At 33.3% G+C, this 19,394-nt stretch overlaps 1 protein-coding gene across 2 annotated transcripts in view; it reads left to right on the top strand.

Annotated features, from left to right (window-relative positions):
• Positions 1–19,394, top strand: part of LOC143254236 (neprilysin-1-like) — a 45,524-nt gene that overhangs the window by 19,533 nt on the left and 6,597 nt on the right. For both annotated transcript variants that reach the window (XM_076509076.1, XM_076509075.1), the window contains 11 exons: positions 920–1,128; positions 1,825–2,016; positions 2,340–2,432; positions 4,195–4,334; positions 6,719–6,941; positions 9,310–9,408; positions 11,843–11,920; positions 12,825–12,931; positions 14,345–14,403; positions 15,491–15,542; positions 16,676–16,743. In XM_076509076.1, the coding sequence (XP_076365191.1) occupies positions 920–1,128; positions 1,825–2,016; positions 2,340–2,432; positions 4,195–4,334; positions 6,719–6,941; positions 9,310–9,408; positions 11,843–11,920; positions 12,825–12,931; positions 14,345–14,403; positions 15,491–15,542; positions 16,676–16,743 (1,320 nt within the window). The remainder of the gene's footprint in view (positions 1–919; positions 1,129–1,824; positions 2,017–2,339; positions 2,433–4,194; positions 4,335–6,718; positions 6,942–9,309; positions 9,409–11,842; positions 11,921–12,824; positions 12,932–14,344; positions 14,404–15,490; positions 15,543–16,675; positions 16,744–19,394) is intronic.

Genomic DNA, 19,394 nt, shown 5'->3' with positions numbered 1-19,394 from the left:
GTTCATTTAATTAAGAGAAACGTGTGATGAATAAGAAATACACTATTTTCGAATATTGATATATAAGGCTTGGCATAGCCAGGTGGTTAAGGCACTCGACTCGTAATTCGAGGGTCGCGGGTTCGAGTCCTCGTCACATCAAACATGGTCGCCCTTTTAGCCGTCGGGGCATTATAATATTACAGTCAATAGCACTATTATTTGGTAAAAGAGTAGCCCAAGAGTCGGCGGTGGATGGTGATGACTAATTGCTTTTCCTCTGGTCTTACACTGCTAAATTTGGGACGGCTAGCTCAAATAGCTCTCGTGTAGCTTTGCGCGAAATTTAACCAAACCAAACTTACAGCTAATTCACTGATAATATCTATATTAGAGTATCAATGCATTCCATGTAAAGAGCATCCCATGAATTACTTAACATCAGTCTTGAAGAGACTGGATTTTCTACCTCGACTGCTTCTTACATCAACAGCTCAAATTTCACAAACTGAAAACATGAAATGCTGACAAAGTTGTCGCATGAAGTCTGAGCGTTCATTTCCATTTTTTTGTCATGCGAATTTCAATCCTTGGTGCTATAATTACTTTCTTCATACTGGTATTGAGAATAATACGACTGCCTGTACTTTTATGAGTATTATGCTAGCGTGGCGCTGTCTGATGGCTTGGATGAAAGACAATTACAGTGTAAATAATGAACACGTGACTGTACCCTACTGTTATTCATGTTTATACAATATAGATGGATTAAACCCATAATATTTGTATTTATAGACACATTTTAGTTACTGTTTCTATAACTATTTCCACAAGCATATATATGTGTGTGTATGTGTATGTAGATACACATATATATTGTAGTTACGCATGTGTTATTGAATATACTTTTGGTATTCATATATTGTTTATTTCATTTTAGCAAAGCGAGATGAATTGGGGATTGAACCTCTTGTAAAAGTACTGGAAGAATACCTAAGCTGGCCACTCAGTGATTCAGAGCTAGAAATAGACATGCTTGAAGAGTGGACCACAGCTATTTCAAGAATAAGGAAGGAGTTAGGCTTCAGCGTAATGATATCGTTCAACGTGTATGCAAATCCGTACAACACTACGAAAAATATAATCTATGTAAGAAGATTTAACTAGTTCCTTAACATTTGAATTGGAGCATGACAGGATATGACATTGTTGGTGGTTTGTGATTGAAATATAAAGTATGTTTCTTAACATTTGTGTTATGCCATAACTGACAGTTAAGAGTATGTGATTGTTTAATATCTAGGCCTTACCAAACTAAAGTTATAAAAAAAAACCTTTAGGAGTTTTCTAAATTAAATTAACTTTGTATTATTAAAAGAAAATGTCTGTTTTGTTCTACTAGATGTCAAAACTGAAGCTGGTTTCACATATGAATATTTTGGTTTGTTTTTCTTCTCCCATTAATACTTCGTGAACGACTTATCTTACGCATAATAAAATAATTTACTGGACAGTTGATTTCGCAATGTTTTCTAAACTTAGTAGTTTAGGTATGAAGGCTTCAACCGCCTATTGAGTTCCAGACGTTCAAGCCAACTATTAATAACAATAAATTAATAACGTTTCTTGCGGCATTTTCTTACAGAAAGAATTACAAAATTAGGCGATTATTGAAAATGTTATTATAATTGTTATAGAAATCTGTGTAAGTTTATGAAAATATTTACATTAGTTCACCAATGGTAATGTACTTGTATACCAGTCTGTGAAAAGTTTCGCATTTTCTAAAATAAGTTAGAAAAAAAAACGCTTTGTTTATGTTCAAACATTTTTCGTTTTTCGAAGTTGGACCAACCTTCGTTTGGAATAGGCCAACGACAACTGATGAATCCAAGCGACACAGAAAATCAGAAAGTTATTGAAGCTTATAAAACATACATGATGGAAAGTTTGAAAATTCTGACAAACAAAAACGATTCGAAAAAGTTTAGTGATCTTGCGGATAAAATATTTCAACTCGAATCAGATTTAGCCAAGGTAATTTTTTTTCCTTTTTTTCTAACACTTGTCGTGTGTCACGTTTTCGGTAATTAAGTATTATTACGGTGAAATATTGGCCTAAGGCTATATTGAGTGTTGAGAATAATATATAAACGATACTTTAGTAATGTATATATATTAATTTATATTTTATACTTTTGTAATGTATATATATTAATTTATATTTTATACTTTTGTAATGTATATATATTAATTTATATTTTATACTTTTGTAATGTATATATATTAATTTATATTTTGTATGATATTTGAACTGTACGTCATGTAAAAACTCTGATATTTAAAAACTTCTTTTACAGTACTCTGTATTACCAGAAAATAGACGTGACCCGAGAAAAGTTAACACCATAATGAAAGTGTCGGATATAGCTAAAAACGTTACACTTGAAAATGTAAGTATGCGTGTGATTGTTGTTGTTTTGGAATTTCGCACAAAGCTACTCGAGGGCTATCTGTGCTAGCCATCCCTAATTTAGCAGTGTAAGACTAGAGGGAAGGCAGCTAGTCATCACCACCCACCGCCAACTCTTGGGCTACTCTTTTACCAACGAATAGTGGGATTGACCGTCACATTATACGCCCCCACGGCTGGGAGGGCGAGCATGTTTAGCGCGAAGCGGGCGCGAACTCGCGACCCTCGGATTACGAGTCGTACGCCTTACGCGCTTGGCCATGCCAGGCCATGCGTATGATAAATATTCAATTAATGTGGTTTCTTTAATAGATTTGCTGACGTATATTGTGGCATTTAATTAACAGAATTAGTAATATTCAGTATACTGGGCGATAATAAAATTTAAAACGTTTTACAATGTTCCAATAACAGAGAGCGTTGGTCTCCAAAACGTGAACTTTATGCAGAAATGATAAAAACAGACTAGTTTTCACGAATTCACAGCCCATCACTAATTCTCAAACAGTGGTGAACTGTGTTACGTGTTATAATTTATTATGTTTCATGTTACGATTTAAAATAGCCTGAAGCTGAGTTCAATTGTAAATTATAAGTTAATTAAATGTCGATATATATCAAATTTATGATTTTTGACATCAATATTAATGCACACAGTTTTTTTTATTAAGACGCAAATATATTTTAATATACAAACAATAATACAATTTATAATAGCAGTTATTACAAATAATGAATTATGTATAAAAGATTTACAAACTTACAAATAATACTGAATAGTCTATCTGGTCTAGAATTGAATATTTTATCGTTGGTTTACGATGAGCGAATAAATTCTGAGTTGATGTAAGTACAATTCACTTAATGGAGAATTATCTACCTCTTCATTGATAACACCGAAGTTTTATAATGTATTTGTAAAATACTAAAGTCCGATATCAATACGCTAAAGTTAAACAGATTGTGATGTTCGAAATCTATAAACGTTCGTGTTTAAATATCTGTAGTTTCCCGATTATAGCTTTCTAGGCTTATAATATACCAACTATAGCAAAACAACAATATTTACTGTGTTTTTGCGTTGCGTTGGCTATATTTTATAAGCTCGAGAGTAGAGTTTCTAGAAATATGTATTTAGTTTCTACATATATATTTAACTAAAAGAAATATCGATATTCAAATAAATACATAATAGTAAGTTTATTTCATATCTAAGAAATTTGTTTGGTTTAGGTGAACAGTTTTTTACTTACCACTAGTAACCCGAAGAACTTCAGGTTTTTGGATTTACCGTTCTTTTTTATTTGATCTGCCAGTGTACCGGGGACGAAATTATAACACCTTATTGTTGGAAATAAATGTTTGGAGAAGGATTTACTGGACAATTAAATTTTTTTATTATAAATGCACGACGTCACAATAACATTTTGTCATTTTCAATCAAACCATTTCAAAACGTTTATTTTCTAAAAAGTGATTTCTTCGTTATCCAGCCTTATTATAATGTTTTCCAAACTGTCTGCAGCGGCAAGTTGGTCGGGATGTCGCCAGAATTTCACCAAACGAAGAATAATTAAGAACACTGAAAAAAAAATCTTGCATGCGGTAACAAGGGTGTTACCCAAATAAAAGTAAGTTAGAGTGATGTCGATAGGGGGAACCACTGCCTTATTTCATTGGTTATTGTATTGGTTATATGATATTTTAATTTGTCTAAATGTGAATATCTGATTTTGTTTCAGATTCAATGGGAGAAATTTTTAAACACTTACCTGCCGGACAGCCTGGAAAACATCACATCAGAAACTGAGGTGAACGTACAAGACATTGATTTGGAGTACTTGAGAGGGTTTGCTGGTGTTATAAAAAATTATAACGATAGGTGATGATATTTTTTTTATGTAGCTTAATTTAATGAACACAATCCAATGGAACAGTTAAGCACATTAGTTTCACATAAATGTTATAAAATTACATTATAACATTCAACACATTTTAATATAAATTAATAACATAAAATGAACCACGCTGTTGACAGTATTAATTAAACAAAGATTCTTGGTCCAGCATGGCCAGATGGGTTAAGGCGTTCGACTTGTAATCTGAGGATCGCTGGTTTGAATCCTCTTCGCACCATCATGCTCGCTCTTTCAGCAGTGAGGGCGTTATAATGTGACAGTCAATTCCACTATTCGTTGGTAAAAGAGTAGCCCAAGAATCGGCAGTGGGTGGTGAAGACTAGCTGCCTTCCCTCTAGTCTTACACTGTTAAATTAGGAATGGCTAGCGCAGATAGTCCTCGTGTAGTTTCACGCGAAACAAACAAACAAAGATTCTTAATATAGTAGAATAATATGGTGAACGAACGTTTTTTTTTAAATGCTAAATAATTTGAAACAATATTTCTTTGGGCTGAGCAGACAGCCTGATGTGGCTTTGCTATAAGAAAAAAACACACACACAATTTTTGTCAAATAAAGAAAAACTGGATCGTCAGATAAACATTTTAAAAAAGAATGATTGCATTCAGAATGATGAAAACATAATCTATAAAGATACAACTACCACGAAATGTAATAAAAATTTATTAATTGCGAAGATTATCATAACATGAAAACTTCTCATCTCCTTACGGGCAATCGGTGAACTAAACGTGAATCATATGGTAATCGATAATTTTAATTTCTTTTTCATGAAGAATGGTTGTTGTTTTTAAATCCAAGACTGTTTACTAAGTTATCTGTTCTCTGCAAAGAATCGAACCGCGGACTATCCTAAGGCCTTAGTTGTTTATATAAATTTATTATCAGTGCTTTGTCAATAATTCTTTTACTCATTAGTTTAATTGTTGTAAACTTTGATAATTTTAACCGTTGTAAACTTCTATGTTTGTTACGCATTTTTAAAGCAGAATAACTAATTGTCATTGGTGTATTTTTAAAGGTAGATTTATATAAAAAGAAACAACCAACTCTTTCATTACACTTTGAAAATAGTGTTAAAACATCAACATCTTGTATTAGATTCTAGTTAACGTGTGACATTATTGATATTCGTACGTTAAACAGGCGTTCAGGCAACGCTGTATTTTTCCTACCTTCTTTAGGCGACTCTACATTATCCTTACATTTTGAGCAGGTGTTAAGGTGACACTATATTTCTACTAATTTTTAAGCAGGGTTAAAAGCTACCATATAATATCCTTAAACGTTTAAACATGCTTTCAGGCAAACCTGTATTTTCCCCCAATCTCTTAAAATAAAAAGGCGCTCAGATGACAATACATTTTCCGTAAATTCTAAAGCAAGCGGTAAGTCTACGGATTTACAATACTAAAATCAGGGGTTCGATTCCCAAATGTGGGCTCAGCAGATAGCCTGATGTGGCTTTGCTATAAGAAAACATACGCAAACACACAGACACTCTTAAGCAAGCGATCGGGTGACCATGAATTTCTTTGAAATTCACTCACATATGTGATTTCCCTGTAAAATTCTCACCTATATGTGAAGAAAATGAATCCATATTTTCAACAAATACGAGTTAAATACCTATATTCTCATGGTTAGATCTCCGTCTTCTACAAATACGAGTTAAATACCTATATTCTCATGGTTAGATCTCCGTCTTCTACAAATACGAACGGTTACTTGGTTTGTTTGTTGTTTATAGCGCATTCCTCTAACTGCGCTATGTCTACCGCGGGTATCGAACCTATAACTATCCCGTCATAAGTCCCCAAGTTTACCATTGAGACAAACATCGTGTAGTTTCCAGCTCTTTTTTTTTTTCTTTCCATTTATTAGTTATGTAAATATTTCTGTAAAATTAGTTTGAAACTTCAGCAGGTCAATACTTGTAATCATTCTATAACATCGTCTACCTTCTCTCTGTCACAACACAATTTAAATCACGCGTTTTAAGAAGCCAGTGATCAATCAGGTAATGCCTCGTGGATAGCATTGATTATTATTATTGGCTTATGAAAGTATGATGTACAGATGCAGTGTTAATTTAATAATAAATCTGTCCAACCACATTTGCTCAATTTAATGAAAACTTATAATGTTTCATCAGTTGGGTGGCATCGCTGTTAGCGACATTTTCGGCTGTAATCCTAATAATGTGTCATGAGATTTGACCTTCTTAAGAGGTTTAGGTCAGTAATAAATCCTAATGTTGAAGTTAAGAACGTTGATGAAAACTCTTACCTAATCAAAATATGCTAATAAAATACGAATAATTAATTTCCTTTATATCCTCTTAGCGATATAATAAACTACGTTGGATGGAGATTAGTGCAACTTCTTGGTCCTCTCACAACGAAAGAGTTTCGTACAATTGAATTTGAATTCAAAAAGATTACTCAAGGAGTGCAGGAACTCGAGAATCTGGAACTTGTTTGTGCCAACCTTGTCAACTCATTGATGCCTGAAACTGTAGGCCGACTGTACGTCGATAAACATTTCGAAGCAGAATCAAAACAAGAGGTGTGTGTTAATGTTTAGAAATGTGTTTTAGCCGCGGCATAGTGGCTGATAAACGGTTCTTTTTTTGTTGTTTTTCAAGTACAAATTTGAAGTTCAAAGCTCCGTTATCTCTAGACCAATTTGAGATCTGATTACAGTTTTGGACTCAAAAAGTCAAATGCATCAGTCGAAAGGTCGCATAGATTAGTTTATTCTAATTTTGCCTAAAAATAATTTCAAGTACTGCGGCTATTGAAGATTCCTTCTCGTTTTATAGCCTTCTGTGTTTCAAACTAAAATTTTGTTTGTTTGTCCGTTGTAAAGCACAAAGCTACATAATCGGCTGTCTGTGCTTTTCTAACCGCGTTATCGAAACCCCATTTATTTAGTGTTATAAACCTATTGACTTACTGTTGAGCCGCCAGGTGGCGTTAATCTAGAAAAACGCTCTTATAAATCAATGGGATTTAGCAAGGTTTCAGTGACTGGCTCTCTTTGTCGTAATGAACAGTGATGGTGCACCAATCAATTTATTTATTTGTTTGTTCTTAAGCGCAAAGCTACAAAACTGGCTATTTGTGTTCTGGCCACAGTTTATATCGAAACCCTATTTTTAGCATTATAAGCCCACTGACTTACCGCTGAATTACATGGGGGGGAGGCTAAACAAAATCACTAAGTTTGTAGTGCATGAAAAAAAAAAACCCTCATCACCTCGTATGTTAGTTTGTCTGGGGAGGGGCAAAAAAACTCGGGGTTCGATAACGCGGTTATTAAAGCAAAAATAGTTCATTTTACAACTTTGTGCTTTCCAACAAACGAACACAATCTTAGTTTTAAAAGGTTCGTCATGTATGATGTTTTGAGCTTTGTAAAGAACATAGTGATGAACTGTTCGTGGTGTGTGGTTTATTTACTAGGATTTTGTTTATTGAATTTCGCGAAAACCTTCTAAAGGGATACATACCTGTGCTAACCGTCCCTAATTTATTAGCTATGGAATAGAGGGAAGGCAGCTAGTCAACACCGCCCACTTTATTAAAAATGAGTGGAAACGCCCGACACATTATAACAATGTGATGGGATTTGACCTGCAGATTGCAAGTCGAGTGCTCTATGTACTAAACCATACCGGGTCGTTTATTACTTGCGGATTTAATAAAGTTAAATATTTACATAGTGTTAGTACTAGCGCTCCAACATTTGTTATGGTCGTTTACTGGCAAAAATATCAAACTGGTGTGTGATATTTTGCTTTATTTAGCCCATAGGTGGCTTAAGCCTAACGAATTTTTGTTCTTAACGTTTGTCAGCTGCTATAATCTTTTAAAATTCTTATTCTTGCTGGATATTATAACAACGCAATATGCGATATATATATATATACTTCTCATTTTGTGAATAGTTATTTGTCACGTCCCCCGCTAGTACAGCGGTATGTCTCCGGATTTACAACGCTAAAATCAGGGGTTCGATTCCCCTCGGTGGGCTGAGCAGATAGCCCTTTGTGGCTTTGCTACACGAACAAACACAAGTTATTTGTCAATAAACGAAAACTAAAAACAAGTAGTTAGTTATCTTAATGCTTAAGATGGCACTAAGTATTTAACACTACAGTAATACATGACACTTCATATAACACGTGGATTAAGCTGTTAGATCAAAAACCCCGAGGCATAGGCGTCCACAATTGAAACTTGTTGGCCAGAGAGAGGGCAACCAGTCGACAGATGGGCCTCTTTATATTATATTTTCTCCGAATAATGAAACTTGCTATCAAAGTTACAAATCCAAAACAACTGAAAATGTTAAGCATGTTCTTTCACAAGTCGAGGATCAAACCTTGAACCTTTCGATACGAAGCCCAAAACGCTAACCAGGTTCTTCTCATAATCATCCAAGTACATGAATGCGAACATGTATACACAATTAATTAAAGTGTTAGCATAATAATTATTAAATCTTTAGATTAAAACAATTCTACGTAAGTTATTAGCCATTCATTTCACCCATGCGGAAGAAAGTGGAAGCTTTATTATTGTTCCTGCTATTGTAATTTATTTTCAGCCTATGAATGTGTCCTCAATAATTTTATTGTAAAAGTATATCGATTAAAACTAGTACATAGCAGCTCAGTCCTTATCGTTAATGTTATAAATTATGCTTTAAATATTTGCTGTAGTTTAGAAAAAAAAAAAAAAAAATCCTACATCTCCTTCTTAAACTTGTGAAGTTTCGATCTGGTGACCAACACGTTTAACAAAAGTTATTCTAAATTGGAGTATTGAAGTGGTTAAAGTAAAGCTTTGTAAAATAGAACGAAATGAAAATATTAAACATACAACAGCAATGCCACACTCACAAGTGTGAACGTATACCAAATTTTCAGACACAACTTATGGTTGACGAACTACACGAAGCGTTTAAAGTATTGGTGAGACTGAATGAATGGATGGACGAGAAAACAAAAGAATATGCTCTTAATAAGGTAAGATTTTATATGGTTATGTAAACTATGTTTTTTATTGTGTTTTTTTCTGTGGAATTTCGCACAAAGTCCCAGAGGGTTATCTACGATAGCCATCTCTAATTTATTTGTGTAAGACTAGAGGGAAGGCAGCTAGTCATCACCACCTATCGCCAACTCCTTTAGCAAAGATTAGTGGGATTCGCCATAACATTATAATGCCCCCATGGCTGAAGGGCGAGCATGTTTGGTGTGACGGGAATTCAAACCCGCGACCCTCCGATTACGGGTCTAGTGTCTTAACCACCTGGTCATGCCGGGTTTAACTGTTATCATAAGAAAGATTAGATATTTAGTTTCATGAATAAGACAGCACCAGTGAATGGGGGAAAAGGAAGTTACTAAAACCTTCTATAATAAGGTAATGTTATGTGATTGGCTTGGATCTTAGAAATCCACCTGCTTCTTTCTAGCCCATCTCTCCCTCCAGTTTATTTTGTTTTGTGTGTGTATGCTGTTTGTTTGTTGCTCTTTTTCATGTTCTTTCTGTTCTGAAATTTTCTTTTCATTTTTATCGTTGATGTGTTATGCGCTCTTGATAAATTAAAAACCGTTTTATGATGATTAGTTATTCACAGTTTACAAACTCTGTGGTGATACCCATGAGACTGATGCAATAACCAAAGAATTCATTTTCTCGAATCCTTCAAGTTCAATAACGATACCCACAGATTGATGTCATAACAAACAATTCCTTTTCTGGGACCCCTCAAGTTCAATGACGATACCCACGGATTGATGTCATAACAAACAATTCCCTTTCTGGGACCCCTCAAGTTCAATGACGATACCCACGGATTGATGTCATAACAAACAATTCCTTTTATCGAATCCTTCAAGTTCAATGACGACACCCATGAGATTTATGTCATAACCAAATAACTTCTTTTCTGGTACTCGTAGAACCCATTATATATATCCTTGAGATTGTTGTAAACGTACTTTAGTTTGGAGCTGAAATATTATTCTCAAATTTGTTTCTTTCTTCGTTTTTTCTTAATGAATGCTGTTGTTAGCATCAACATACACAGTGTATAAGACACTCCACCTGTCTTATTTATCTGCTACACGGTGTATCAGATTCTCTACCTGTGTTCTTCTTTTCGTGCTACACGGTGTATCAGATACTTCACCTGTGTTCCTGTTTATCTGCTTCATGGTGTATCAGATACTCCACCTGTGTTCTTGTTTACCTGATACACGGTGTATCAGATTCTCCACCTGTGTTCTTTACCTGATACACAATGTATCAGATGCTCCACCTGTGTTCCTGTTTACCTGGTACACGGTGTATCAGATACTCCACCTGTGTTACTATTTTTATGTTTCATTTGACTTACGGTCATAAGGTTTATTGTAACTTCTTTTATCTGAACGAATAATTGATCTGCACGTGGTAATAGATTCTTCTGTCGGAAGTTTTCTCTTATACGTTGACTTCGTCTGATTTAACGCTGTCTAAAGGTAGAAAACTGTAGTAATTAATATCAGCAACAAAATGTATCATTTATTTTATTAGTTTTTGAATTACATAAATTTTATGATAGGCTTTTTAATATTACTCAGACTGTAGAAACTGAAGCTAGTGTAGTATCATATTACTTAACCTTTAGGGGCCCATTAACTCAATATATATGTTTGCGTATTGAATTTAAAATGTAATTAAGTTTGAAATCTAAGCTAATGAACGTGTCTGGAAAAGTCACATAAAAGGTTTGTGAACTTTTTGAATATCTTTTCAACTACATTAATTACTGAAAACATTAGCAACAAAAATGTGTCAGAAATAATGATTTAATCACATTATTAAATAGTAAAGATTTAGCTTCAGTGAACTGCTATTGTCTGTTTATAAAACATGATTATGTTTCGGCTCTTATTCTGATACCTTCTTTAAGCTAGACTTCAGTATAATAAGGCGAAACGTCTCTCCACTCTAGAAACAGACACGAACAGATCAATAAAACCAAAACTGTACCATGTCCATACTTTCCAAAGATTCTTGAAACTACGTTATCGAATACTTAGTATAAATAGATTCAAAACATGTAAGTACTAAACTCGAAAGTATTGCATAATAGTGAGGCAAGTTTTATTTGAATAATGACATGTATTTACACAATATACTTTCTGAGCATTTTATACTTTAAAGCAGTGTGGTTAATTAAATTTTAAATGAATAATCCCCTTGTTCAAAGAGTTAATAAATATTTCACATTTATTTCCTAAGCCTACTTAGGCTTAGGTTATTGTAACTACTGCATTATATTATATTTTAGCTTTTCATTGCAGTTTACCTGTATCGAAAATTCCCAACGTCATACAATGCCTTAAACAGTTTCGGTATACCTTAGAAACCACTTAGTTGCTACTAACACATTTTTTTTAACTGCAGGTAGGCCAGATGATTGACAATATTGGTTACCCAGAATGGATTAATGATGATACCGAGTTGAATAATTATTTTATGGAGGTGAGTACTTATTTATAAACTGGAGCTTTTACTTAGATGTAACAACAAAGTGTTGTAATATTAGTTTTAATGAACATGATTATATCTAATTTACTGAATTACATTTCTTAGAATGAAAATTACGAAGCTAAACAAATTCTAGAATATTTGTATTACATATAACTACTGAATATAAAGGCATTTTAAATGTCTCAAAGTGAGCAAAATGATTATTAATAGTTTTAATGATTAATAAATTAAGGGTGATATTATTGTAACGGTTTCTATTCTTGGATGAATTTTTTATTTATTTTTTTAAATAATGAAAATTCCAGTCCACTTAACGAAATAAAAGTGTCTTGTTTCTTCAACTGAAAGTTCTACATATTTCACGTAAAATTGGCACTAACCAAGCGATAGGCCTAATATCACAAGTAAATAGGTAATTTGTTAACTTATCTCATGTTTCTAATAATTTAGTACTTGAATAAAACTTAAACTCAAACTTTAAGGTGTTGGATTAACACAGATTCATTTGTCAGTCAGTAACTTACGACTTACTACTTCCCAATTCTAGCTGGTGATTTTGTGCTATTCAAATTATTCTATACCATCCATAAAATTCAATTCACTGACGTACGTTTTGTTAAAACTCTCCCTAGGGGACATCTAAAAGTAAATATTAAAATCAATATATTATATACATTAGTAATTAATTGCTTTCCACGTAATGAAATTTGTCAGTTGGCTGTAGATTTAGTTTAGATAATTAGTGAAATAACACAGGTCTGGCAAAAATTACTTTCAAAGTTGTTACAAAATGTCACCCAACAGTTGCGTTTTATTTCTGTAATGAAAATAATGATCAAATTATTTTTTATAACACTGAGTTCTAGCTACTATGACGTACATTTGTTTTATATAGATAGAGAATATTTCAACCGAAGACTTTTTTGGTACTTACACCAATATATTAAGATTTCTATCAGAAAAAAGTCTCAAGCAGTTGTATGAACCATTTCACCGTGAAAAGTAAGTATTAGTACAAAATCTGGTAGTGCCTAATTTAAGTTTTATTACGCTCCCTAATCAAACAAAGCTCTAGACACTAATTTCCCGAACGAGGTCAAGAAACAAGTAAAATGTTTTAGAGAATACGTTTTTTCAATAAGAAAATATATAATTATTTCATATTTTTTGGAAGTGTTTTCAAATAAGTATCAATACAAAAAAAAAAAGTCCATAAGCTAAAAACAACAATTAGGTGTAGGAAGGGGTTTGAAAATGGGCTGAAAGTTAGCTATGTTGCTTTGTTAGGTAGGCACCACTTGCTGCGAATTTCGAGACACCCCCAGTGACTCAGCGGGATGTTTGCAGACTTGCGACGCTAAAAACTGGGTTTCGATACCCGTGATGAGCATAGCACAGGTAACCCATTGTGTATGCTTGTGTTTAATTCAAAACAACAACTTTCGAGGCAAATGTATTTATGTAAGAGTAAATATGAAAAAAATATGAGCTAATTTCACGACAAATACATATGCATAAAGAAGCCAGGGTCTGGCATGGCCAGGTGGTCAAGGCACTCAACTCGTAATCTGAGGATCGCAGGTTCGAATCCCCGTTATACCAAATATGCTTGCCCTTTCAGCCATGGGGGCGTTATAATATTAGGGTCGATCCAATTATTCGTTGGTAAAAGAGTAGCCCAAGAGTTGGGGGTAGGTGGTGATGACTAGCTGCCTTCCCTCTAGTCTTACACTACTAAATTAGGGACGGCTAGCACAGATAGCCCTCGTGTAGCTGTGCGTGAAATTCAAAAACAAACAAACAAATGTTTCTTCCATGATCATATTTCAGGTGAAATTTCACGTTATGTACAATTTTAAATTCTAATATTTACTGAAACTTACCACAAATTTTAAAATTTCTTTAAATAATAATAATATCAGCTCTGGGTTATTTGTTCTGTAAAACCCAAACTCTAATAATGATTTTTTTAACGGAAATAATGTCGAGAAATTCCGATACGAACTCTCAACCGAGTGGTTCCGAGACGAAATTATTATCGAGTACTTCCGAAACGAAATTGGTATAGAATAGTTTGTCCCCCTCAAAAAAGAAAGGTCAACCTTTCGTAAATATTCGGATTATAAGGTAGTGTAGTTTTCACGCATTAAACTGGTTTCTTCAACCTAAGTGTTTTTTCCTAACATCACGAGTGTAACGGACTTAGTAAGTGTTATATTATACTTATAATCACTATTTATAGTTCCAACTTCCCTCGGTAGGGTCTTGTTTTAGAACGATCATCCTGACTTTATCTCTCCTGTGATTTTATGAACAATATATCATTAAGTTGAGAAGCATTTCTTCCCAGGAAGAACTTTCTGGACAATCAAAATTAAAATATTCATGGAATCTCTTTTTCTTTCCTTTTTTCAGATGGGTAACCGGAGCTGCTGTGGTTAATGCTTTTTACAGTCCTCTGGCTAACTCCATTAGTAAGTTCACAAAATATATAGATGTCCATATTGCATTATCTAGGATGTATTATATTGGAATTGGATCTAGCCTAACCACTTCCCACATGTTGAGATTGTATTCGTTCCTTGGTTTCGAGTATCTTCGTATCGTATGCTGTGCACTTTCTGTGTATTTTCATGCTCTTTAAGAGGCACATATCTGTAACTGCGGTTATAACCGTTGTTTATTATATACTATGAAAATATTGAATTTTTTTCTTTCATCTAGAGCTACATCCCTGTTTTTGCTCTAACATCACTGGTTAATGTCATGTTGTACCATTGATATTTTACATGTGTTTTGTTTGATGTCATGTGTTCTACCATTGATATTTTACATGTTTTGTCGTTTGATGTCATATAATGTAATGTTGATATTTTACATGTGTTATCATTTCATATAATATGTTGTACCATTGATCTTTTACACGTGTTGTTGTTTGACGTTCTATAATGTACCATTGATGTTTTACATGTGTTGTTGCTTGATGTCATATATTGTACCATTGATGTTTTACATGTGTTGTTGCTTGATGTCATATATTGTACCATTGATATTTTAGATGTGTTGTTGCTTGATGTGATATGGTGCACCATTGATATAACTGGTAACTCTAATATATAACTAGAGTGCTTTCGAAAGATGGACCTTTTTTTTCAGGAATGAAGTGGGAATGTTTGATATTGTACCAGTGGTGTTTTGCACCTGTTATAGTCGAATGTCATGTGCTGTTTTCCGGTACTGTTTTGAGAAAGTTTTATAATTCCATCACGTATGCTGTGTTTCCAGTACTGTTTTTTTACTGTTTCATTGTTGAATGTCATAAGCTTTGCTTCCAGTACTGTTTTCTGAATGTTCTACGGTTTTAGAGGTTAACTCTAATATGAACATTAGAACAACAGTGTTCTTCGAGTATCTCTACAGTTAAGATTTTATCTATAAGAGTATTTACTCCATTTGAGTGAAGAGAAGCGAAATGTGCCTTTTTTCATTGAATTTTTGAATCAGTAAATAATGTGGATCATTACCTATAGTCTTGTTATAACGTCTTCTTTTTTGTTTCAGCTTTTCCGGCAGGTATTCTTCAAAACCCTTTCTTCTTCAATGATAGACCCATGTAAGTGACTTGTTGTGTTCTGATCATATCGTGTTCCCAACTGTCGCTTTCCTTTTTAAAGTTATCGTCATCAACTTTTCACTTATATTCAAAACACGTGATGAACGAATCCATATGGATGTTTCCAAATATCGATTTAAAAGGACGATTTTTAGACATTTCTCTGTGTTTTTTTAAAACTGTTTCACTTACAAGTTATTATTATAGGTTTATAAACAAGTGCCAGGTTCACCTACTGTTTATTATTAACTTCTGGTCAAAGAAATGTAGCTCGTAGCTAAACATTTTTATAACTTCTGACGATTACTTGTTAGTTTGCTATCCTTGTTGTTATCGACATTTTCGGTCATAATCCTAACAATGCATTACAAGGTTTGGATAGTTTAGACGATTTAAATGTTTTTTGAATTCACATGATAGGCCAAAAATACAAATTAATCTTCCTAAGAAAATGTATGATGAAATGTAAATATGGTAAGATATATATATTACACTTTGACAAACACTATTAATAACACTAGCATTAAAGAAATGTTAGATATAACTTACTTACAAGACACAAAATCTCATTATTCACTTAATGTAACTAATTCATGATCTGAAGTTTAGTTTAACGAAGTATTGTTTATTAAATGTGTTGCTGTAAGAAATTAAAACACTTCGTATTTATACTAAGAAACAACTCGGCGTTTTGACCAAGTGTGTCACAAAACAACAGTTTGTCAGTGTCGACTGTTGTCTGGTGGCATCATGGTTATCTCAGTGATATGTTGTGTGTTATAAATTTCTCACAGTTTCAATAATTATTATCAGTCTTTGAAAATAAGAATTCTAATAGAGCGGTTGTCTTAATACCACTAGTAGACGTTTTGGTACACTTATAGTTAGCTCTATCGTGTACAAAAGTTACAGAAAACTTACAATAAAAAAAATGAATTGGTTGCAACAGAATCCATTCATTGGATGTCCTTAGTTTAAAACAACATTTTATTAATGTAGTCGTTGTTCTTTAAACATTGCAGGCTGTATAGTTCTACTTATATTATTTGTATCAGTATTATATTGGACAAGTGTTTAGGGATGAGAAAAATTACTCTGAGTTCAACAAAACTGAATTTGTTTTCCTCTTTCAGAGCTATGAATTTTGGAGGAATTGGAATGGTGATTGGACATGAAATAACACATGGTTTTGACGACCAAGGTTTGTATTTTTAAATCTAGAAGATAGCTTTATTTAACTTCAGAATTCCATGTTAGTTGATAGGGCTAATAACTAAAGGGTTAAACACTGTATATCTATCTGTGTCGCATATTTTTACTGTCGTAAACATCATCGTGTCATTATAGCAAACAAAACGATGAATTTGAGTTTACAAATCAAAATTGATTAGGAATGATTAATTTGTCAAAAGTAAATGGTTTCCGTTGCTTAATCGATATAGGTTTCTTTTAGTTGAACATCAACGTCACAGATGGTAGTCACTAATATAGGTTTATTTTAGTTGAACATCAACGTCACTGAGTGTAGTCACTAATATAGGTTTATTTTAGTTAAACATCAACGTCACAGACTGTAGTCACTAATATAGGTTTATTTTAGTTGAACATCAACATCACAGAGTGTAGTCACTAATATAGGTTTATTTTAGTTGAACATCAACGTCACAGACTGTAGTCACTAATATAGGTTTATTTTAGTTGAACATCAACATCACAGAGTGTAGTCACTAATATAGGTTTATTTTAGTTGAACATCAACATCACAGACTGTAGTCACTAATATAGGTTTATTTTAGTTGAACATCAACATCACAGAGTGTAGTCACTAATATAGGTTTATTTTAGTTGAACATCAACATCACAGAGTGTAGTCACTAATATAGGTTTATTTTAGTTGAACATCAACATCACAGACTGTAGTCACTAATATAGGTTTATTTTAGTTGAACATCAACATCACAGAGTGTAGTCACTAATATAGGTTTATTTTAGTTGAACATCAACATCACAGAGTGTAGTCACTAATATAGGTTTATTTTAGTTGAACATCAACGTCACAGAGTGTAGTCACTAATATAGGTTTATTTTAGTTGAACATCAACATCACAGAGTGTAGTCACTAATATAGGTTTATTTTAGTTGAACATCAACATCACAGAGCGTAGTCACTAATATAGGTTTATTTTAGTTGAACATCAACATCACAGACTGTAGTCACTAATATAGGTTTATTTTAGTTGAACATCAACATCACAGACTGTAGTCACTAATATAGGTTTATTTTAGTTGAACATCAACATCACAGAGTGTAGTCACTAATATAGGTTTATTTTAGTTGAACATCAACATCACAGAGTGTAGTCACTAATATAGGTTTATTTTAGTTGAACATCAACGTCACAGAGTGTAGTCACTAATATAGGTTTATTTTAGTTGAACATCAACGTCACAGAGTGTAGTCACTAATATAGGTTTATTTTAGTTGAACATCAACGTCACAGACTGTAGTCACTAATATAGGTTTATTTTAGTTGAACATCAACGTCACAGAGTGTAGTCACTAATATAGGTTTATTTTAGTTGAACATCAACGTCACAGAGTGTAGTCACTAATATAGGTTTATTTTAGTTGAACATCAACATCACAGAGTGTAGTCACTAATATAGGTTTATTTTAGTTGAACATCAACGTCACAGAGTGTAGTCACTAATATAGGTTTATTTTAGTTGAACATCAACGTCACAGAGTGTAGTCACTAATATAGGTTTATTTTAGTTGAACATCAACGTCACAGAGTGTAGTCACTAATATAGGTTTATTTTAATTGAACATCAACGTCACAGAGTGTAGTCACTAATATAGGTTTATTTTAGTTGAACATCAACGTCACAGAGTGTAGTCACTAATATAGGTTTATTTTAGTTGAACATCAACGTCACAGAGTGTAGTCACTAATATAGGTTTATTTTAGTTGAACATCAACGTCACAGAGTGTAGTCACTAATATAGGTTTATTTTAGTTGAACATCAACGTCACAGAGTGTAGTCACTAATATAGGTTTATTTTAGTTGAACATCAACGTCACAGACTGTAGTCACTAATATAGGTTTATTTTAATTGAACATCAACGTCACAGAGTGTAGTCACTAATATAGGTTTATTTTAGTTGAACATCAACGTCACAGAGTGTAGTCACTAATATAGGTTTATTTTAGTTGAACATCAACGTCACAGAGTGTAGTCACTAATATAGGTTTATTTTAGTTGAACATCAACGTCACAGACTGTAGTCACTAATATAGGTTTATTTTAGTTGAACATCAACGTCACAGAGTGTAGTCACTAATATAGGTTTATTTTAGTTGAACATCAACGTCACAGACTGTAGTCACTAATATAGGTTTATTTTAGTTGAACATCAACGTCACATAGTGTTGTCACTAATATAGGTTTATTTTAGTTGAACATCAACGTCACATAGTGTTGTCACTAATATAGGTTTATTTTAGTTGAACATCAACGTCACATAGTGTTGTCAGTGGGACGTCATAGAGTGTCATGACTGGTTTACGTTTATTCGAGAGAACGTCAACTTCATTGTATTGTCGGAAGTGTAGGTTTAATTGAGATAATGTTTGTGATTCATATTATGGTCTTTTCTATATTCAATGATGGGTGTAGGTCACATAGAACGTAATTTAGTTTCATGTCTGAGCCGTATATTCTAGAAAATTCCACAAAACCGTGTGTTGAAGGTAGCTCAGTGTGTTTGTCTTGTTATCTTCGTCTTGGTGTTTTAGTCGATTGATATCGTTTAATGTCCGTGTAATATCCAATAAATAAACAGATC

This window comes from Tachypleus tridentatus, chromosome 6 (genome assembly GCF_004210375.1).
Source record: "Tachypleus tridentatus isolate NWPU-2018 chromosome 6, ASM421037v1, whole genome shotgun sequence".
NCBI classification, from domain to species: domain Eukaryota; kingdom Metazoa; phylum Arthropoda; class Merostomata; order Xiphosura; family Limulidae; genus Tachypleus; species Tachypleus tridentatus.
Note: the sequence above shows the minus strand (reverse complement) of the source record. Positions and strands in the feature narration are given on the sequence as shown.